Genomic DNA, 22,585 nt, shown 5'->3' on the forward strand with positions numbered 1-22,585 from the left:
ATGCTTAGTGGTAAAAAGTAAAAAATAAAGTGTGTTTCTCCCTGAAATAAGGCAAATAACCTTATTCTGCTAAAACTTACTAATTGAGCAACACCATAGTAACTTAGAAAGCATTTCCATTTTCAACAAATTGAAAAGAAATCTATATTTTCATTGGATTACTCGCAATTTGCAATGTGTTTCATATTTTATTGAGCAATTGTTTCTTTTTCTTCAACCCAAAGCAGCCACCAAAAAAGATTACATTTACTGAAGAAAATCAGCAAATTGTCACGTTTGAATGGCTGAAAAATAATTGAATTTGAAATTGAATTAAGTGAAAAATAATTTCAATTATTAATGATTTATGGTTTAACTGTTGTTAAAAAGAAGAGTCATCAACTTATGAATAGATTAAATCATTCAAATATTTTTTTTATGTAAAATCTTCATTGGCAAAGAAACTATCTGTCAGAAATGTAGTGGAGTAAAAAGTTGAAGTCACGTAAAGAGGAGATAAGAAACTGTGTTAAATCAATGAAGGATCAGACTTTTCTTTTTGTCCCAGCAGGCTCAAATCGAGGCTTCTTGAGTGTTCAGCCGTATGCAGTCACATTTCACACCCTGTTACAGTGTGCCTTCTTTGCCCTCCCACCGCGGCACTATTCACACTCGTTCATCCAGACGACCATATGTGCAGCAGAGGAGCATTAGATCCTCATAGAATTCTTTAGCAGCCTGTGGCATCATCCCTCTGTTTCTTTGAGGTAGCTAGTGAAGTTCAGGCTAGTGGGCAGCCTGAGGCAATGACACCATCCACTTGCAGTCGAAGAACAGTAATTGGACTGTGTGTCAAATAAATCCAGGTTGTGACAGGCCACTCACCACAGTGGTACCTTAGCCCTAATGCAAAGCTACCTCTGAGCCACTCCACTGACCTGCTGTGGCTTTCTCCGCTTTTCTGTGGCGGCCAGACAACATATTGCAGCGCAGCAGAGTGAAAAACCTTTCAACTTTAAATAATCCACAGTAGCAAGCAGTGCCTTATACGTTTTAGTTTTTTTTTTTTTATATAGCAGAAGTAAGGAAGGGCTGAAATATTTAAGAACAAATAATGCACTCCGCAAACACACAATCAAACTTTGAACTGTTTTATTTGGGTTTGATGATGCGGTACAAATTAGCTAGGGAAATCACAGGAATCAGAAAATAAAAGCATGATTGAGGTTTATTTGGCCAGATACAAAATAGAATCTGTCTTTATTTACAGCTATATTCATCTGAAAGCTATTCTCTTCCTTAAATGGAAATGTTTTAGAGGAAGAACTTGTGCTATTTTTTACTGACATTGGGGAAGAACATGACATGGCAGTGAATAAAAGACAGAGAAATACACAGATTTACAACAGATGTGTGAAAGGAAATGGATAGTAAACATGTTTTGCATTCAGATAATTCAACTGCTTATCGGAAGTCAGGTCGCGGGGGTAACAGCTTTAGCAAAGACCCTCAGACTTCCCTTTACCCGGCCACCTCAGCTCCCGAGGCGCTCCCAGGCCAGTGAGGAGATATAATCTCCCCACCTGGTCCTGGGTCTGCCCCGAGGTCGCCTCCCAGTTGGAAGCGGGAGACCCTGCCAGCATCCTTATCAGATGCCTGAACCACCTCAACTGGGTCCTTTCCACCCAAAGGAGCAGCGGCTCTCTGTGACGCTCCCAGATGACTGAGCTTCTCGCCCTATCTCTAGGGAAAACCCATTTCAGCTGCTTGTATCTGGTATTTCGTTCTTTCGCTCATGCCAAAAGGTGACCGATCAGCTCAGCTCCCTTTTGGTGTCAGTCACACTCCACAGTTCCCTCATTCGTGAACAAGACCCCCAGATACTCGAACACCTTCACTTGGGCCAGCGACTAATTCCCCACTCGGAGTTGGCAATCCATCGGTTTTCTACTGAGAACCATGATTCACTTCAGATTTAGAGGTGCTGATCCTCATCCCTGCCGCTTCACACTGCAAACACACACACCCTGCTGCTAACCGATCCAGTGAGCAACAATGTGATCTTACGGCAACCGACCTGCAACCCCACCTCGAAATCCTGTCCATGAATATCACAACCAGAATCGGAGACAAGGCACAGCCCTAGCAGAGGCCAACACCCACCGGGTCCAACTCGTCCGATAAGCAACACGAGACAATTCATTTAGAGACGTAAATAAAATTGAGGTGTGTGTGTTAATATAGACATTTTGAAAATACTGCTAATTGTTCATTACACATATGTACACAATTATACAAGTGATTCAATATAAAAAGAAATGCTTTCTTTTTTTTTTTCAGACAAGAACTCACACCATTTTAAGTAATGTGGTTTTTGATCAGACTTCTACCAGTGACGGTGGTGGAAAGTTATTTTACTCAGACGACTACATCCTTGGACATTCACAGGTGACTTTATCATGTTTTCCTCTTCACTGGCGCAATCTTGATGTCTTTCCTTCCTCCTGCTGTTCGTCTCTGTAATGTTACGTCTTCATCCTCTCCTGTCTGTTGCTTGGCAAAGTTGACAAACACCTGAATGACAGGAACTAAGTGAGTAAACTCATCTAGTCAAAGTATCAAACTACGGCACAAAGCAGCCAATCCATTCTGCACCTGCCAAGAATTGATAGCTATAATTTGAGAATTAGCAGAATATTTGTGCATCCGTTTAACACATACCTGGTCCAGTGTTGTCTGAGAAACAGAGTAGTCTTCGATGCTGAGTCTCTCTTTATTGGCCACCACTAACTGAAATATCCTGGCTAGGGAGGATGAGGCGATCTCATACTGCAGGGTGTTGTAGTGCTTCTCCTGTTGAACACAGCCGGGGAAGCTGCTCTCCATAAAGCTCTCGACAGGCTCCAGCTCTGGGGATGAGCCAACTTTAGCTGCCTTAATTTTCATGGTCACTACGTAGCCGTCCCCAAATCTGAGTAAGAGAAAAAAGGAAACATTTTATAGGACACATCGTGCATCTTCTCATACATAGAAACACAAGTTTATGTTAAGATCTAGAGCTTGTTTTCTAGTCCTGTGGTTGCTTCATTGATGACCAAAAATTTTAACCAATGGCACAGTAAATTAGTTTGTAGTCTCTCAATATCAGCATTTTCAAAGTCAGAATGTGCATAGCAGGTAAGTTCTAAGTTTTCTCTGCAACCAAACATTGTTTCATGTTGGGAGCAGGTGGTGGTGATTTGGCACGTCAAGAGCTTTGGCCATCTTTGTGTTTACAAGACAAGTTTATATAACGCTGAGCGGTGCCACGTCAGCAGGGCAGCCTGGAGGCTACAGTGACTCACTACTGCAAAATAATGATAGCCTCATATATATATAGATAATTAACTTAAATAACTTACTTGTATTTGAGATGTTGGATGGTACCCAAACACTTGAAGGTCCCATTGACCATGATGGCCAGTCGAGTGCAGAGAGCCTCACACTCCTCCATACTGGAGGAAAAGCAGAAATACCGTCTTTTAGTGCTACTGTTACATGTCTATGAGCAATAAATCATAATTTCACAGACCTGTACATTAAAATGAAGCAGCAGCCTAGTCATGATTTCATCAGTGATTCTTGGCAGAAAGGTTAACTGTGTTTAGTCAGCTGCTGCAGCAGATGTGTGCAATGGATTAATGTCATTATTAGATATTGAACCTGTGTGATGTTAGCACCACAGCCCTGCCATCCCGAATGACACTCATGATGGCGTTCCACAGGAAGCGTCGAGAGTGTGGGTCCATCCCCGTCGTGGGCTCGTCCTAAACACACAGCGACAAACAAACAGCAAACCTGGCTTTGTGAGCACATAAGGCCATATGAGCAGAGACCAAATCCTTATCTCTATCAGCATATGGCAAAGATTTTAGATTCATGCCAATTTGAATTGAACCAAGCTGTTGCCTGCCAATGTATAAAACGTTCAAGGCCAGGCTTCAATGAACTCATATGGCTTCCCATCTGGATCCATATACCATTTTATTGATAAATCCTTGTGTAAAACCCAAATAATGGGCTCATGAGCTCCTCATCGTTTACTAACTCACCAGCAGCACCAGCGCCGGGCAGCCAATCATCGCAATAGCCGTGGAAAGTTTCCGTTTGTTGCCTCCACTGTAGGTCCCTGCACAGGAGCCGGCGTACTCTGTCAGACCCAACTTCTGGATGCCCCACTCTGCCACCTAGAAGGAAAACAGGAAAAGTGTTCAGAGGGTGTTTATACCACAAAGCACCATGCAGTCTATTAGCACAGCACAATTAAAAAGTCAAAACAAACATGAACAACCACTGAGCAACAATAAAGAGAAGATGCACAAAACAAAATGAATTAAACAGACAAGCCCTCTATGCAGCACTTGGCCAAGTAGTCGTTTCATTTGGGCGGCAGCATGAAGCAGCTGGACTTGGACTTACTCTGGGGATCTCCGACTCGGGAACCCCTCTGAGACGAGCGTAGAGATAGAGATGCTCCCGGCCTGTCAGGAGCTCATCGATGGCATCAAACTGAGGGCAGTAGCCCATATTCTGGTGCACGTCCAGAATCTCCGACACAATGCTGGAAAACAAAGTAGAAAGTGTGAGTTAACTGAGCACATATCATTGTAGCAACAATAACATCATTCTGGGCCTGATGGTGTTGTATTTACTGTGAGCCAATTTTTGTCAAATTAAACTGGACAAATTAATCTTTTTCCTTTAATTCATTCATTTCACAGGCCAAATCATTATTGTCATTAATTAATGTTAGTTTCCAGGTTTTCACAAAAAGCAGCACTCATTGAAATAAAATAATTCAGTCTAGCATCTCACTCTAAATAACCAGTGCAAATACACTACGGTCTTCATCCTGAAAAAGCAGTCTCTTTGGGACCTCTGTTTTTGTCCCCATGGTAACATAAATCCCCATAGATTAGTGTCCCTTCAGGCTAACAACAAGAGGATACTTAGATCCTCATCCATCAGACTAACCCAAAAGGAAAAACTCCTGATTCAGTTCCACACTGAGGCTCCAGCCTATGAGAAGTCACATCTATATAATGTGCTGTATTTTAAAGGGAGTCCACTTGGCGGTAAAGTCAGGAGCTACTTTAGAAGAGCTGATGTAGCTAATGATAATAATACGACCTAATGAGGACTGAGAACTGATGAAGTTAAAACCTGCTTGGGAAGCGTCCCAACCCTGACGAGAACTCTGGGAGTAGAGTGGGTGCTTGCCAACTGGGCATGAAATATTTTTTATAGAAAACACTTGAACCAAATCTACCAGAAATTGGTTTGGGGCTTCCCAACCTTCAGCCGTCAAACACGTGTTTTGGTCACAGGATATGAGCTACGTTTGAATGACTCTCTGGGTCTTTAAACTTTCTAATTTATTGGACTGTTTCCAATGACTGCCCATCTGCAACTGTGCAGAATAAACTAAGGCTGTCCAGATTTTTTTTTTTCTTTTATAGATGCCATCTGATCGAGCCTCTAAAAGGGTTTGTGCTGCAACGTCCAGGGAGCATTTCGACAGATCTTTATGTACCTGTAACCGGCCACAGTGGCTTCCCCAGAGCTGACGTCGGTGTCCCCAGTCAGCATTTTGAAGGTCGTTGTCTTTCCAGCTCCATTTACACCTAAGAGACCAAAGCACTAACAAGACAAAAGACAATCGGAGCATCAAGACAAGCTATACTAAAAAAAAAGCCGTGAAAGGGAAAATATGAATAAGAATGTCTGTATCAAATCTAATCTAATTTATTCCTACAGCGCCAAATAACAGTTACATCAAGGCGCTTTTCACATAGAGCAGGTCTTGTGGAGTTAAAGAGACCCAACATATCCCTCAAAGAGCAAGCACTCGGAGAGTTCTCTTATCCTCTAATATTGTATTTGGCTTCACATGAAACACCCAAGAACATGAATGTATTAAAGAAAATATGAAAAAATGTTAATAGAAATATTGCCAATACACCCAGTCAGAGGAGAAGACCAGAGATAAATGCACTTTGCATTCTTCTTCCTGCTGATGTTAAATGCATCTGCATCCCTAAGTGCGTGGCTCAAAGCTTAGTGTGTGGGTTGACTTGAGCAAACATAAAAAGACAAAACTTGAGATTTTTTAAAAAAGAAGACAGAAAAGGATTAGTAGCTGTGATGAACTCAGTGACTTTACCTCTCCTGCAGGGACTCCCACACAAATCCGGTCCACAGCTGCCCTCTTCCTGCCCACATACGTCTGTGCAGAGAAGCCAGAGAAACAATGAGAACTCTGTTTATTTGTGTTTTACGTTAGTTTACACTTTATTGCATGTACTAAACCACACAATTTTCTTTTTTTCATTAGATATCATCTTTAGTTTTTTTTTTTTTTTTTGCATTGCACACTGAGTTGTTTAAGCTCAATAAGTTGGATGAATGAAATTTGAACAATATTTTTGACATCTCGTATCATCTGGTATCTACAGTTACACTGTGTGCTTTGTGCTTTGTGTGTATTCTTGTGTCATGTACTTTATAGTCTTGGAACATTTATCACTCCAGACTTTCATCAGTATAACATCTGAAGCTAGTTGAAGCATTACAAACATAATAATTATGAATTAAATAGTAGGCAGTAATTTTAATGAGTGCATTTATAGTTTTTTTCCTCTTTTTTTTTTTTTTTTGTTTTACAAACATGCAGTACTCTGATGTCTTTTTTTCTGCTCCCTTGGGAGGAAAGACTAATGAGTGAAACTAAAACTAAGTAAATTAAATTAGGTTTCAGATTAGCCAAAAAGAAATGTATTTAACATACAGTATCTAATCCACTGACTGTAGAATATTGATTACTTTGTGTTTATTGGGTGATTATTATTATTTTTTTTACCTTTGAGAGGTCTCTCATCTGTAGGATGTCTGTCTTACTCCCTCCATCATAAATTCTCTGCCTCTCTGCTGCCACGTCATCGTCTTCATCTCGTATTGGAGTCTTCTTATGGTCTGACAGCCTGAAAGTTGCAAGGGGGGGAAAAAAAAACATCTGCCACAAACACCTATGCTAAGAGAGCTTTGAACAATTCGGTGGGAAGTCTGACCCTGTGAGATTAAGTTTTTTCTAGCTAAGTGTCAAAGGAGCAGTGCTGCTATAGGAGCTTGAAGTCGATGTAAACCTGTGATACTGGTCTGGGTGAAAACAGTCCCTTACCAGTGATCCAGGAAGAACCGGTACTGGATGAGAAGATTGAGGATGAAGAAGACAAAACCTTCCACTGCCATGAAAGTGACGTTTTTCCCCACAAAGTCCCAGCGGAAAGGCTCTGCTGTGTACTCTTCACCTGGAAACAGACCAGGTTTGCCTTTAGTGCAGCAGCTGATAATAAAACCCCGAATGATTTGGTTTTTATCACAGATGTTATATATGTAATACAGACCTGTCAGGAACTGTACACAAAGACGTATGACTTTGATTCAAAAATTCAAAACCTAACATTTTTTCTGATGACTCGTCCACGTGTGGAGGTCACATGATGAAAATGATTTATAAGGCTATCAACTAAAACGACACATTACATCCAATACAATTTATTTATATCGCGCCAAACCATAACAGAGGTGCAGCAAGGCACTTGACAAGTAAACAACGCTTACCAAACCTGGCGTAAACATCAGTAACAGCCTGGTTCATGGCCATGTCTATCAGTCCTCTTCCCAGGCAGAAATGAGGGAACACCAGCAGACATTTCTTCAGCCACTCATTAAATGTCAGCAGAGACTGGAAACACAGCGACACACATTGAGCTCATAAATCCTACTAAATTTGGTCTGTCAGCGTTGAGGAAGAAAAGTCTTTCTCTAAATTGCTGCATCATCAGAACTCATCTAAAGCATTTGAATCATCTCAAGCAACAAATCTAGGGTTTCTCAGTATCTATGCACAAAGACCTAATGAAAACAAATGCACTAAATCAACACAGGTTTTAAACTTTCAATCTATTTACTTGAAACTTGAGTTAATGCAGCTCACTGATGATGAATTAAATAATCAAGCTGCATAAAGTTTTATTCTGCAAAGTTTAGACCCCTAAATACCAAAAACACGGTGCAGTGGTTTTCTGATGACTCATCAGGGGCAGTTCAGGTGTTCAGACACAGCAGAGACAATCATCTGCCCCCAGCTTCTCCTACAGTAACTATACCGTGTTTGTTCAAACGGTTTACACTGTGACTTTCTGTAGCTGTCAACATTGTGCTTCATCTCCAGATTCATCTATTCCTCACTGGTGTGTCACATAAACTCCCCTGCCCTGCACGCCTCATCTGCTTCCCCATCTGCACCACAAGATTTGTCTTGTGTTTGTGCAGTTTTTTTGTCAAACAGCCCATTTTCATGAAGCACATATTGGCAGTATATCCATTCATTAATTGTCTTTTCTTCCAATATTTGATCGTCTGTATATTCTCACCCGGTTGTTTTCGAAAAGCTCCAGGATGAAGGTGATGGCGCTGCTGTTGATGCCAATGAAGAGGTTGATGCAGGACAGAGAGACGTATGCCGTACTAGGGACGTTGAAGACGTAGGACATGGGATACATCATGGGCGTCACTGACCATCTGTGAGACAACAAGGTATATTTTGTCGCTGAAATGATGAAATGGCTTGTTATCCAGTTCCTCTTGTCAACCTCTGCTCCATCTGTGCTTCCTTTTCACGCACGTCCATAATAATAATAAAAAGAAAAACTCAACACGGCCTCACCCATAAAGTAGAAGAAGTGCAATTAGTGCCGGCAGGTTGGACGGTGATGTATAGCACTTTTTGTCAAAAGCCATGAAAATGCCAACCACCATAGCGGTGCTGAGAGAGTAGTTAATCTAGGACAGAAAACACCAGTCATTTCAGATAATTACTGCAGAAATCAACAATAATACAAAAGGAACAATGTGAGACCATTCAACTCAAGTTCACAACATAAATCTCCATTTCAGAGGGCAGTATATGCTTAAGAACAAACGTTTGAAAGTCTAGAAAGACTTGAAATGTCTTTTACTGGATGGAACTCTCATATAATTTCCAAAATGTCTTGGTTTCATATTTTTGGCTCACCATGTCCCAGAAGAAGTTGGTCACCCAGTAAATTAAAGGGCTGACCCCACTGACAAACTGCAGGTGCTTGGCTTTGTTGACACGCTCGTGGATCAGGTAGAGGACGAAGCTGGCGGGGATGAACGACATGGCGAAAATGACAGCGATTGCAACGACGGCGTCCACTGAGGTGGTTAACCTGAAGGACAGAGGACGATAGTGTCAGTCCTTCGCCTTTTTTGAAAAGGATGATGGACGAAACGCACATCTGCATCAAAAATAATTAAGAGGCGAAATAAAAAATAGAGATGTGTTGAAAGGATCCAATAGTCTGGCCATGAAAGAAGTCATTAATGATATGCTGCACAGCGCTGAATGACTGAAACTAGATATAATAACTATTTTCATCACTTCATCCTTTTTTCCGTTGTGTTCTAGTTGTCTTTCTGTGTCATCATTATTTTTCCTTTATGTAACATTGTGAGCGTGAATGAGTGACTGTGTGATCAATAAGACCAGAAAGGTTCTTTATTGGCCTTTTTTAAAAGCTTTTCTTTCTCCTGTGAGAGCCTTTCTCTAATGTTATGGACAGTAAATTGTGGTGTAAGTACATAAAGATACACTATACAGCAAATAAATCTAAAAGGAGCACTCACACGGTGACTTCAGAAAGCTGCTCCTTGGTGAGGTTCAGAGGATGGTTGATGGCGGTGATGCCAAACTCGACGGGCTTGGCGGTCGAAGGCAGGAAGGCCCGCAGCATGGCGTTATTAGCCACATTCATGAAGGCCACCATGGCATGCCAGCCTTTATTATTATACCAAACCTGACAGCAGAGCGCAGCGTTAACTGAATCCATCTGACAGCTTTCTGATTCAGGAGTTAAACTCCTGATCTACACTGCACGGACCTGTCAGCAGACCTACTTTATAAAAACCTTCATTACTTTAAGTGGGAAGCAAAGCCATTAAAGCCAGCAGTTACAGCCATCAGTTAGTGTGCTTTTTATATGACAGACCTTATAAATGAGAAGTTTAGAATATGAAAGCAAAGAGCCAGAGGAAGGCATGAGACCTGTGGCAAGTATGCTTTCGCTGAGCAACAAGCACCCACCTTTACATTGAATTCACTTTCCATGTAACGTAAAAAAGGACCAATCTCCCTCAGCGCAAATCCAGAGCTGTTACCCTATTTTAAAAATCAAAAGAAAGAAAGAAACAGTAGTCACTGCGAGCTGAGGTAACCGACACCTGTCTGGTGTCTGGAGTTGAACAGCGGAGAAATGATTACCCCTGTGATGTTGAGCATTTGCCCCAGCTGCTGGAAAACACTCTGGATGTCTCTGGGGTTCACATTCAGGATGGGAAGTTGCCCCCCGACTGACAGACCTCCGTATCTGATCGGAGAGACAGAGGAATTTACTCTCAGCAATCCAAAGCAGCTCCTCTTCAAAGTGCCGTGATGAAGAATATACACAAGAGGGGGACTGCAGACTGAAATTACCTTTGTTCATTCACCCAGTATTTGCTCTTCAAACTGTGGAATGAAGTCAAATCAGTTATATAAAATGACTTAGAGGGCAATAAAACTTTTCTTTTTTTTTTATCATCATCATCAGGGAAATAAAAGGTCACGTATCAACATGCCTGGTCCTGATGAGACTCGGGTAAGTTTTAACCAGATAGTCGGAGATGTTCCTCTTCGTCAGATCCAGCATTGTGTCTCCTGTGGCCTCGATTCGCTGGCGGGGAGGGAGGCCGCCTGCACCGACGGGGCAGACGGGCATCATGGTGAGCTTCTTGCTGGTGCTGCACTGGCAGGAGGGCGACGGGTTTCTCTGGGTCCACTCAGGACTCTGTAGGATGTTGCTGACCACGGGCGACACGTCGGGAAACTCCCACTCTGATGTGCTGTTACTGCACGACATTCTGAAGGGACACGAGCCGCGAAAGACACAAAAGGCGACACATATACCTGCTGAGCTGTGATGTTTATGAACCGGCTGCTGGTTCTCTGCTCACTCCTGCTGAACTTAAAGTGTGTATTTGTGGGTAATTTTGTATTTTTGCAGCTACAGCTAAAATACTGGTTTGCATTAAATTTCACATTTCCCAAAGTCTTCTTCTCATTATATTTTAATGGTCCAAGATGCCTGTACCACTTATTCTGAATAATGGGATTAATATGCCCTGGTGTAATGATCACATCCTTCCCTTCCCTGTGCTGTCCTGTCATATCCTTTCTGCAGGCCTGGTTCTCACCCCAGCGGCTCTCCCTCCATACAACGTGTCCCGAGGCCTGGCGGGTTTAACAGACGCTCTGTGAAGACTTTCATTTTAGGGTCAACCGGTTGCTCATTACTAAAAAGAAGAGAGAAGAGAGAAAACATTGCCACGTGCATTTATCTATTTCCAGAAACAGGCTGCCACATAGAGGTGAAACCTGTGGTCTGCAAAAAAATGTTGTTTTCCTGAATTTTTTGGTCACAAGGTCTGACCTGAAGAAGGTGAACTGTTGTCCATACATCCAGGGTGTCAGAGTCAGACTGGGGTACTCTCCAAACGGTGGGACGATCGTGGTGAAGACCAGAGCGACAAAGACGAAACTGGCAGGGAGCACGATCTGGAATCAACAAAAATGAGCATCCCTGTATGAATTTGGGAATTATGTCTGCTCGTCTTCTGCCACTGTGGCTAAGAACTGTTTGTCAAACCTGAGCCAGGAAGTCTTTCTGGCTTCTCGTTGCGTGGTGAAACCTCTTTACAAGCAGCGCATGAAACTGCTTCAGGATCAGGGTGGCACCTTTCACCTGCCTGGAGCCCTTTCCTGCACTGCTATCTGACGCACCGTGGGCGACGCCATTCACACCAACTTCTGTGGCGAAAACGTACGGTTAGTGATGTCATTTAAATGTCTGTGGAGGACAAAGCGCTGGCAGAGAGCTGGATAGGCAGGATTGGGATCAGTGGCTGAGAGCTGAGACTCGTCTGAGGTTTCTGAGTTTTGCTCTGGGTGAGCCTTACACAGACTTGAGCGTGAATGTGAAGCGGCACTGAGCATGAGCATGAGTGTGGAAGCAGCAAACCTTCATAAAAGCTTCCTACATTTTTGTTTTCACCCTCCCGGACCTGGGTCACTCAAAGTGCACAGACCGATGACTGAGACTTAATTTCGAGCTTTAGCTAGTCACAGGATATCATTTTATCAGCCAGAATATAACTGTGGTGGATATATGTGATGCTGTCCAATGTGTGATGTGATCAACCCCACAAAAAAACAAACAAACAAACAAACTGCAGTTAAACTAGGAAATGCCATCTGACTGACCCAGATCCAGCAGGTTCAACAAAAAGGAAGCTGTTATATTGTCATGTTCATATTCTGATGACAGGCTCTCAAGTCTCTGACCTTCATCTTCCTCTACTCCATTATTGCTGTTGTTTTTTCTCCGCTGTAACATCCACTGTGCTAGAGGTGGAATGCAACACAAAGGTAGACCGAAAACACACAAACAAACACACACATATACGCACAAAACTAGAGGGTTAAAAGTGACAAATGATGCACTGCACCACATGAGAAGTTTAGTGAAGATGACAGTTAAAGGATACGCAACAATAACAGCATAATGAAAACAGGTGACGGACAGGAAATGGGTCAGAAATTCAATTCCAGGAAAAGGCCACATAAAAGATCAGTGGTGGTATTTACCCGCAGTGGTGGCATTATTCGCTGCTTCTCCATCTGCAGTGACCTTTATGAATATCTGAAAATGAAGACAAAAGAAAAAGAAAAAACTTTTCATACATTAAGTATGAATTCTTCCCTCAAGCTCAGAAGTTATAAGATTCGGGACTTTTCTTCCCTTTATTAATGTTGATTCTATTCAGAAAATAGACAGGAAAGAGGGCTGCCAACATGTACCAAATACCCTCAGGTCACACTGCAGAAACGTTCATTTTACCAATACATCTCTGTCCACTGTTCAAAAGTCTCTTTTAAACAAGTGAACAAACCAGTTTGGTCAGTTCCCAGTCAATATAAACAGTTTTATATCGTTAACAAGCTGTCTTTTCTGCAGTGTTTTAGCATTTCAAGATAATGAGACTAATTTCTACCATCTCAATAGACTTGGACAAAAAATATTTGAGAAGTCACAGAAGAGTAAGCAATGCTTTGGGATATTTATGACTGAAGTGGCCACCTGCCATCGTTTCCAGAAATTGTCAATGCATAAGAAAAATAGCAACAGCAATGGTAGAACTACTTAAAGGTTACACTTAAAAAAAAAAAAAAAAAAAAAACAGGAAATTATACAAAAGTGTTAAAATACTCCATTATAACTGACTCCCACTCTACTTAGTCAGTTAAATAGCCAGTTGTTTGTGGATAACATGTCCACAGTGATATAGTATCATACTGTCCTACACTCATAGATATTTGTTAGGTAATGCATTGAATTATAAAAGCTCATCATATGCTTGTTGTGATCTTAATCAGAAAAATAGTTACACCATTACAGCACTTATTATGCTGAAAATCTCCACCTTCTAAAAAAAAAAAAAAAACAAACCCAACAACATAAAGTGAGTTCATGTATTAATGTCCACAGTGCAAACCTTACCTCCTCTAGTGACGTATCAGAGATGCCGAAGCTGCTGAGGCCGATATCAGCAAGAGTCTCCTCCAGCTCCCTGAACAGACTGGCGTACGCCCGGTGCTTGAAGCCTTTGTTGGGGAGCAGATAGGTCAGCTCCTGTCCTATTGTCTCGATCAGTTTGGCCTCTGGGACGTGGTGGTGGATGAGGCCAGTGATGCACTCTATATCCCCTGAAGTAGAGGGACCAAGAACATCTCAGTGGAGGAAAGTGTTTCAAAAGGAGCAGACACTAGACTTTAAAGAAAGTGAAAGTGAAACCAAGTCATCGACAAAAGAAGGCGAGACTGCATATTACTCTGTTGAACAAAAAAGAAATTCATGCTTGGACACCTTCAAGGTGTTGTAGGAGAACTCTAACCAGCACTCAAAGGTGACCCACTCATTTTTTTTTTTTTTTTTACAAAAAAAAATCTTCACCTGCCATCTATAATTCTATTTGGTCCTCAGTAGTAAAAAGCTGCAGGAGGACAAGCAGCGGAGGAGTGACTCATGAGTATGCAGATACAGTGAAAAAGATAGAGAATAAAACTTACCATCCAGAACTCTGTCTGCATGCTGGGACTGGTTGTGAGACTGATCTTTGTATCTGGTGCATATGGAGCAGGAACAGGAGCAGTCGGAGGCACAGTCACAATCATTCTGACGGAAACAGCAATGACAAGTACACCTTTAAATCCCGCCGGGAAAAAGCTCTCCTTGATGGAAGAGGAGCAAGTTTTCTTCTTTGTGTATCTTATACCACAACCACAAATTTTCTAATGCAGGTTGCACAGACAGGGGAAAAGAAAACGCTGCGGTTGGTTGATTTTGTGTGAAAGGTAAACCTCACCTCCCTCCTCTTCAGGTCCCTCATGCGGCGCACCAGTGTCAGATAGAAACCTACTCCAAAACAGTTCTTGAGGAAGAGAGGGGATCCACTGCAGTGCAGCTGTCCTTTGGAGATGATGGCGATGCGGTCGCTCAGCAGGTCGGCCTCGTCCATGTGATGGGTGGACAGGATCACTGTGCGACCTGCACAAGGGTGAAATTTTTCAAAAAGCTCTTTTGCTGAGCCAAAGGGAAAATTTCAGTCCATTTTATTGATCAAAAAAAGTAAAGTTAAATGCAGCTTTCAAGTCTTTGTTACCAGATTCGGCACGGCATTGATTTTATGATGACATTTTGTTTAGTTTTGTTGTAACTTTTGCGGCTGAATTTTTCTGTTTGATCATTTCACTGCTTAATTCGAGCGCCTCGGGAGACGGGAGAAGATGCAGAAGATTTCAGAGGTTTCATTTTTCAGTATCTTAAGTACAAACAGTATTAACGTGGACCGTGGGATAAGACGTGTAATTGCAGGTGTAAAATACACATTTGCACAAAGGAGACACAGAGCTGAAGGGCTTTTTCTTTGTTTTACCAGTTCTATACTTCAGTAAGAGGTCCCAAATAGATCTTCTGGAATATGGGTCCACTCCTGAGGTGGGCTCATCCAGGATGACGACTTTTGAGCCTCCAACAAATGCCATGGCAACGGACAGTTTCCTCTGCATGCCACCTGCAGAATGATGAACATTTATAAGTATCTACATTTATAGAAATTTATCTCTCCTGCACAAATCAGAGATACAAGAGGTTGACCTGAGAGGTTCTGAGCCTCATCATCTCTCTTGTGAGGCAGCCCCAGGTCCACCAGCATGTCCTCGACCTCCTTCTCTGCCTCCACCTGAGTGCGACCCTTGAGCAGTGAGTAGAACAGGATGTGTTCTTCCACCGTGAGGCTGGAACGAAAACAGGGCAGCAGCAGTGAAGACACATACAGAGGAAGAGTGTGGAGTTGTTGACAATTACTTCACTGTGCAAATGCTTTTAAAACGGCTTTGGAATGAGGAGCCAGTAACAGTAATTTTCAGCTCTTATCTGCTGTCTAAGTTGCCCAGAGTTCTTGTTTTGGTTTCAGACTGTGCACTGATTTTACAGTCTGCTCCTTGTTTCATTGCAGTTTCATGACTAACTTTAAACGACTAAATATATTCGTCACAACATTTTGTCACCATGCGCCTTGTTTCAAAAGTTCGGAAATAAGTCATTCTTTTTGGACTCCGTCACACTGAACCTATTTCAACATCTGCAATGTAACTTACTGATTGAAGAGGATGTTGTGTTGAGGACACATCCCCATAGAGGAACGGATGACGTCCATGTCAGTCCTAATGTCTCTTCCATTAATGTAGGCTGTGCCAGATGTGGGAGGGAAAAGGCCAGTCAGGATAGACCTGGAAAAAAAGAATCAGATCTATGGCACAGGCAGGCTGTGGTTCACCACCCACATTCAGTCTGAATGTCAGGCTCTTAGCTTTCTCTCCAACAGCTTGAGGTACAAAAGAATAGAAATATGAAATCCATAATTCCTTCTATTTGATTTCATCTTACATAGTTGTGGTTTTTCCCGCCCCGTTGTGTCCGAGGAAGGACGTGATCTGGCCTTCGTAGAAATTGATGTTGAGGCAGTTGACCGCTGGACGAGAGCTTCCATCGAAGACTTTCACCAGGTCTTGGATCTGCACTCCCATCATCAGGCCCTCCGGGTCAGCTTCAAAGAACGACTGACCTGCATTGGAAAACAGATTTTAAAAAAAAAATTAACGCTTACTCCCAATTATGTACTTAACATGGATGCCACCAATTGTGTGAATGCTCCTTCTTTCAGGTAATTTCCTATGATGCAGAATTTTTGCTCTCACCTTCTTTCCCGGAGTCCAGACACTCCTCCTGATTTGGACTTTCCTGCTGCCGTCTCAGCAGCTCCTTCTCTCTTTCTAGCCATTCCCTCTTACTTTGGTGCTTGCAGGTTTTCCTGCTGGCTGAGCCGTTGCAGGTGTTTGTCTCTGGTGTGCCCCTGCTATCAGCATCCTTCTCCAGCTTCTCCGCTTCTGGTTTCTCAGGATCTGGAGGAGACAGAAAGGAAAGTTTATGTGTGACCTCTGACAAAACAATTACAATGACTGTGGGACTTGCATTATCTTGACAGAAAAAAGGACCAAATTATATATCTTATTGATGAAATTATTAAAAAAAAAAAAAAAAAAAAAAAGGATCTATCAGTTCTAAAGGTGTAAGGGGACAATGCTACTAACCTGGATCAGACATTTCCATATGAGCGGCAGCAGGTCTTTGCCAGTATGAAGGCTGGAATGGGAAGTAGAACGGCTGACCGATGCCATACTGCCCTGCAGTGCAGAGATGTGACAAAAAGAAGAAGAAACTCTTAAGAATCTGCCAACTACTGCATTAGACAGTGGGGTAAGTCACGCCATGTATCAGCAGCCCAACCTGGGAAAACATTATCCAGATACCAGGCCAGGACAGCGTAGAGGACAGCATCAAGCATCATCATGAGGATGGAGGTGAGGAAGGAGTACGTGTCCTTCTCTAACGGGCTGGTCTGGATGTTGTCCCACTGCAGACCCAAACCTTGCTCCTCGTACCTTGACAGGTATTCTGTCCCAAAGCCAAAGGCCACTGGAGACAGCAAGCTCTAAAGCAGCGGGACGGTTGGAGAGAGGACGTTAATGTGCAGAATATCTATCAGCTAGTGAATAAATCCTTTCTCCTGTTTGTTCCTCGTGCTGCTTTAACAGCTAAATATGCAATGCGTGTGTTTAAACTGTATATCTGTGGGTTTGAACGAAAAAGGACATACAGCAACCATCTTCATGTTTTTTGTGATGCGGTCCTGCCAGGCGAAGCAGAGGATGTGAGGCAGGTAGAGGGTGAAGTAGATGATGCCGCTGCAGGCAGCTGCCAGGTTGGCCTTGTTGAAGAACACACTCATCAGGAAACACTGCATGACTGTGGCAATTGTGAAAGTCAGCAGGAAGAAGAAGACGAGGATGGGGTCACTGTAATTCAGCACCTTTCCACCCTGAAGGGGAACACAAACACAGAGCCAGTGGAACCATCTGATGCTGCAGAAATATATTTTTTTTAAACAATCCACTAGAGGGCACCGTCAGACACCATAAAACATGAACCCTCCAAACCTTCAAACAAAACATGACCCCAATTTTACACTCAGCATGGCCTCCTTCTTTCACCCTGTGTTCTCTCACCATGATGATGGCGGTGAGCAGCACAGTGCTCGCAGTCATCACGACGAAGCTGTCAATGAACCATGTGTACCAAATGGCACTGTTGCTGACCCCCATGGTTTTGAGGGTCTCCTTGAGGCGCAGCTCTTTCTCCAGTACGATGCTCTTGACGGTCATGGACACGGAGTAGATCCACGCCAGCACCATGAACATCGGGAAACAGCGGTTCAGCGTGATCATAAATCTGGAGGTGGACAGGAGGAGCAAAAAATAGGATGAAGACTCAAAAGTCTGACTGTCCCCTCACCACAGACCTGACCACAGGGACCGATCTGTACCTGATACCTGATTTGAGAGTGAATTTTATCACTCACACAAACAGCCAGTCATATTCATGCAGATAAACAATATTCCAGTATTGACTCAGATCAAACAAATGGAGGAAAGTTTCAGATTTTTTTTTTATATTAAAAACATCATGCAAAAAAAAAAAAAAAAAGCACAGTCTGGTTTATGTACTTCATTGGTTAAATGACATTTGTATTGTGTTAGTAGGATAAGATAGATAGTATTAGATGTCCTCTTACTGACCACTCACACATCCAGAGACAGTTTTTAGACTTGTCTGTTTGATACAGCTCAGGTTTACTCACTGGTCATCTACATAACATGGATAGGGCATCTGCTGGACGTAGACTCCGAGAGGCCAGTCTTTGCCTGTGTGAAGCTTAACAATGCCATGTTCAATCATGTCCTGCAGATAGGCAAAGCCCCCCCAGATGTACCGCTGGTCCTCAATGGGGTCTGCCCTGGGGCCCGGGTCCCAGTACCTGAGGGAGGACACAAATGAGATGAGGTCGCCAATTTTTACTGTCATTTATATAACTGAATAACTGAAGCAACATTGTCATAATAAAACATCCTAAATCCAGAGTCTGTAAAGCTGCACATGTACACTGCTTTTACTTAAGCGGATAAGTCTGAGGCAAAGCCCGCTCACAATCTGATTATTCAGTTGCGCAGAGGCATGGCTCCCACTGGGTTTATTACACCCTGCTGCTGTGCTACTAACAGCTAAAAGTGCTTGTTCGCCCCAAGGGCTATTGACAAACTGTGTGTTTATGAATGGGAGATCAAAGTCGAAGGAAAATGCCTGTAAGAGCCTCACATGGGAGGATGAAAGGGCAGGTATCGAGTTATTGTAGAGCTACTGAGAATTTCTGGGAACTGCAATTTGGTTAGCCGGAGAGGTCTTTGTTTTGCGCCGAGGCCAGGCAGACCGCCTCATTAACATGACAGAAAATGTTTGAGCAGCAGATTGTGAGGGTTGCTTGTTGGTTAGAAGTTGCTGATTTGTACCGCTCAGGTGCAATGAAATGCATTACAAAGTACCTGTGACTAACTTTTCTTTCTTTTATAACACACTTTTTTTTTTCTCTACAGGACTGTGGATCAGGATCCCTTTGGGTACTTGGATCCGGCTAGGCAGGATATATGAAATGGTGTGTACATTTTCTACTGTTAAATAAGCAACTGTGCTCCAAACTCAAATGACAGGAGAAAAGACAAATAATCACAGTCGCTGTCTAAAACGGTTTGGTAGCGAAAACAGAAAAACTTCTGCTCTTACTGACCGGTCCTTGATCTTGTTGGTGCGCTCCACTGCGTCAATGTCCATGCGGATCTTATATTTTACATGTGGGGGAACACTTGTGGTCCAGGGGTACATGTCCATGAAGACAACGCCTGCCCAAAATTTATTCTCCTCCAGCAGGAACAAGGCCTGATGGATCATTTGGGACTCATCTGTGTGTGCCACAAACTTATCCAGACTGATGCACTATAACCAGAAAAGGGGAGAAATGAGGGCTGTGGGTTAAATGGTTTCCCTCTCAAAAGGATTTTTAATGGAAAAGGGGATTGCAAATATGTGGTTAATATGTGTGTTTTTCTGTATGCTTAATTGTGGATATCTGGAGGGATAGTTTTTGGATGTGTTGGTTGAGTGAAAAACAAACAGGATCCTGCTGTAAAAGTTGAACTGTATATTGCAGCTCGACAAAGACAGAAACAAGAACTCTGGAATTCAGTAGCAAAGGGAAAGTAGTTCCAGCGGCTTCTGTTTTTGAAATTAGAATTTATCAAAGTACATTTACATTTCACAGTAAAGGAATTTACATTTGTTTACTGTGTTACTACCCCACAGACTGTACGGGCAAAGTAATCAGGACCAAAGTTCTGGTTATAGATACGACCCAAATATACCGTCGTAATTAAAAAAGAACAACCGGTTTTTAATGAAAGATGAATAAAATAATATTATTGTCATGGCAACAGCAGTGAATGTGAAATACAATGAAATGATTGAAAATGAAAGAGGAGAGACAGGAGAGTGTGGGCTGAGTTTGTGAATTAGTGCTCTTTATCTCTTTCACTGAAGTGATGGGAAAATCTCAGCTACTATGTTTTCATTCTGCTCACATACACACACACACACACACACTTGCATGACAGGAAACATATTCACACATACATGCATTAATGTTCACTCTCTTGCTCTCTGCCTCTCCCCCTCTGTGAAACATGTGTAATTGCCATGCGAAACTCCCATCCCACACATACATACAAACACACAGCTCTCCAACAAACCCCCCCGCCGCCTATGTACACCGTGTCTAATGTCCCCATTCACATTACTGTATAATGCTCTGAGAGTGCTCAAAGAAGCACTTCCCATTCATCTTTAGGGGACTATACATTCACAGCACAATAACGTCCCCTCAGACAGGCCGAGAAAATAGATCCTCGCTCATACACACGCTCCGGTGGGACTTCAGTGTGAGAAAGACGGCCCTGACACAGTGAGAGGACTCGGTGCTAACTACCGATGGCCCAACGCTAACGGACAGCTATGTCTAATTGGCTAAATCGACTGGGTTTGTTTGCGGGACTCCGGAAGGCCTCGGTGCTGAACGTGGAAACAAAAGAGAGATTGAGATGCCGGCACTGATAGGGCCCCCACTCCCCCCCCAACTCTTCTTTAAATCAGATGAGAGAAGGAAGGCGTGAAGGATGGACCAAGCGATTGGCCCTGTTTTATTCCAAATGTGCAGGGGTCTGTTTCAATGCAGAGCTGTACACTAAAGCTCATGGTGAGGGAGGGTGGGGGCGTTCACTTCAACCTACTCTCTAGTTTATCACTGGACTCACAATGGAAGCAAAGGTTCTCCCCACCTTTTAGCTGACGGGACAGGAGAGCAGCTCTATAGCCGTGCTAAGTGGCCTGGCATGTTTCAAAATGGGCTGCTAACAATCTGCTGGGGGCAGACTTGGAAGACTGATGCTCCTGTCTAAGGACAAAAGAGCGGGCCTCCAAATTGAGATGAAACCACGATCCTGGGAATATTTAGCTAATAGCGTTTGGCAGCAGAGCAGAGTAAAGCACAGAGACTGAAACAGCTTTTTCTTACCTCCCCGTATTGGTTGAACATCCGTATGACTTGGTCAGTGATGTTGAAAACGTTCCTCCAGCCAAAGTTCGGCATGCCCGCCTCCCTCAGTTCCTCGGGACCATTATACAGGAAGTTAAGAATATCTTTGGTGGTAAAGTCAGTGTCCTCCAGACTTTCGTCCATGAAGTGCATCACTGTCGGGTTTCTCAGAGTGTCCTACAATGAATGACGGAGACAGACGTAAAGTTTTTTTGTGTAATAACAAAGTATTTGACATGTGTTGTTTCTGTTATTGTTGTTGTTTCCAGCCTGCTCATTTGGCAATAAAATATTCTTGGAAGATGATATGGTGGCCTTATTTGGAGCTGTGTTCTTCAAACTCTATTGTTGGTCCCTACTGCCAACTGAGCGAAGTGTTAGGGTTAATTCTCCGTTGTATTCACTAGCCAGTAACTAATCATCCTTTTCTTTCTGTTTGCAGCTGAGCAGTTTAGTTTTGGCTAAAGTTTGAGCTGAAACTCATCAAAAAATTCCCACAAGAGTCATCCTCAACAAGCGGCCCTGCGATTATTGTCGCATCGTTCGGGATGTTTACCAACATTGGATTTTTTTGAGGCAAGAAAAGGAAACCTTGCATTTAATATATTTGAAGTAAAAATTTGTGGCAGGTTTTTGTGTCAAGTGTTGTATCTAGAGTAATTTTTCACTTTGGATGTTGTATGTAAAGAAACTTATTTTCAGTATCATTATATTACACTTTGATATATTGATACTGGCACTTCTTTTGTATTCATATGTTGACAGTCCCTTTTTTTGGTGTGTGTATCAGTCGGACGTGATGCTTCGTACCCGGATCATATTCATTTGGACGCTGTCGTGGAAAAAAGCCCACAGCTGAGGTCCCACCTCCTCCCAGGCCATGGCCATGTGCTTGAGCCTCTCTAGCTCTTCAAAGGTTGTGTTGGCCTGGGTATACACACAGGTAAACACACACACAAACACAAATGAAAGTCAGCACACACCCATATTAAGTTCATATACATAGAATAATACAGCAGCAATGAAGAGGCACCTTATAGGCACTATTGCTGTGTACTAGTAATATTCATGATCGGTGAAGAGCTTTGTACTTTGAGAAAAGATAGATGGATGGATGAGATAAGATGGATGAAACCGTGCTGAGATTTGGTTTGAGTGAGGAGGAATGAAAAGGATGTGACAAAATGCAAAGGACTCTGTTCCTGCCACTGGTGCAGCCTCACTTACAATTTATTGTTTAATCCTCCCCTCCTCTTCTTTTTCCTCACACTGCAACAGTCCTCCCCTTCCC

The 22,585-nt window shown here is 42.7% G+C and overlaps 1 protein-coding gene across 1 annotated transcript in view; it reads right to left on the reverse strand.

Annotated features, from left to right (window-relative positions):
* Positions 1–1,145: 1,145 nt before the first annotated feature.
* Positions 1,146–22,585, reverse strand: part of abca4b (ATP-binding cassette, sub-family A (ABC1), member 4b) — a 31,360-nt gene continuing 9,920 nt past the window's right edge. The window contains exons 11-50 of the mRNA XM_029525737.1: positions 22,105–22,221; positions 21,274–21,471; positions 19,438–19,643; positions 18,457–18,633; positions 17,825–18,047; positions 17,416–17,637; positions 17,046–17,250; positions 16,850–16,942; positions 16,457–16,660; positions 16,146–16,323; positions 15,857–15,988; positions 15,354–15,493; positions 15,133–15,270; positions 14,563–14,744; positions 14,267–14,372; positions 13,698–13,903; positions 12,785–12,839; positions 12,482–12,541; positions 11,787–11,947; positions 11,571–11,695; positions 11,335–11,433; positions 10,720–11,001; positions 10,577–10,609; positions 10,364–10,469; positions 10,187–10,261; positions 9,730–9,899; positions 9,095–9,272; positions 8,747–8,862; positions 8,454–8,601; positions 7,639–7,762; positions 7,196–7,325; positions 6,878–6,998; positions 6,182–6,244; positions 5,552–5,658; positions 4,438–4,579; positions 4,071–4,205; positions 3,682–3,785; positions 3,381–3,473; positions 2,701–2,950; positions 1,146–2,553 (exon numbers count right to left, since the gene is read on the reverse strand). Coding sequence (XP_029381597.1) covers positions 2,437–2,553; positions 2,701–2,950; positions 3,381–3,473; positions 3,682–3,785; positions 4,071–4,205; positions 4,438–4,579; positions 5,552–5,658; positions 6,182–6,244; positions 6,878–6,998; positions 7,196–7,325; positions 7,639–7,762; positions 8,454–8,601; positions 8,747–8,862; positions 9,095–9,272; positions 9,730–9,899; positions 10,187–10,261; positions 10,364–10,469; positions 10,577–10,609; positions 10,720–11,001; positions 11,335–11,433; positions 11,571–11,695; positions 11,787–11,947; positions 12,482–12,541; positions 12,785–12,839; positions 13,698–13,903; positions 14,267–14,372; positions 14,563–14,744; positions 15,133–15,270; positions 15,354–15,493; positions 15,857–15,988; positions 16,146–16,323; positions 16,457–16,660; positions 16,850–16,942; positions 17,046–17,250; positions 17,416–17,637; positions 17,825–18,047; positions 18,457–18,633; positions 19,438–19,643; positions 21,274–21,471; positions 22,105–22,221 — 5,721 coding nt within the window. The 3' untranslated portion in view covers positions 1,146–2,436. The remainder of the gene's footprint in view (positions 2,554–2,700; positions 2,951–3,380; positions 3,474–3,681; positions 3,786–4,070; positions 4,206–4,437; positions 4,580–5,551; positions 5,659–6,181; positions 6,245–6,877; positions 6,999–7,195; positions 7,326–7,638; positions 7,763–8,453; positions 8,602–8,746; positions 8,863–9,094; positions 9,273–9,729; positions 9,900–10,186; positions 10,262–10,363; positions 10,470–10,576; positions 10,610–10,719; positions 11,002–11,334; positions 11,434–11,570; positions 11,696–11,786; positions 11,948–12,481; positions 12,542–12,784; positions 12,840–13,697; positions 13,904–14,266; positions 14,373–14,562; positions 14,745–15,132; positions 15,271–15,353; positions 15,494–15,856; positions 15,989–16,145; positions 16,324–16,456; positions 16,661–16,849; positions 16,943–17,045; positions 17,251–17,415; positions 17,638–17,824; positions 18,048–18,456; positions 18,634–19,437; positions 19,644–21,273; positions 21,472–22,104; positions 22,222–22,585) is intronic.

Source organism: Echeneis naucrates, chromosome 17 (genome assembly GCF_900963305.1).
Source record: "Echeneis naucrates chromosome 17, fEcheNa1.1, whole genome shotgun sequence".
Classification (NCBI taxonomy): Eukaryota; Metazoa; Chordata; class Actinopteri; order Carangiformes; family Echeneidae; genus Echeneis; species Echeneis naucrates.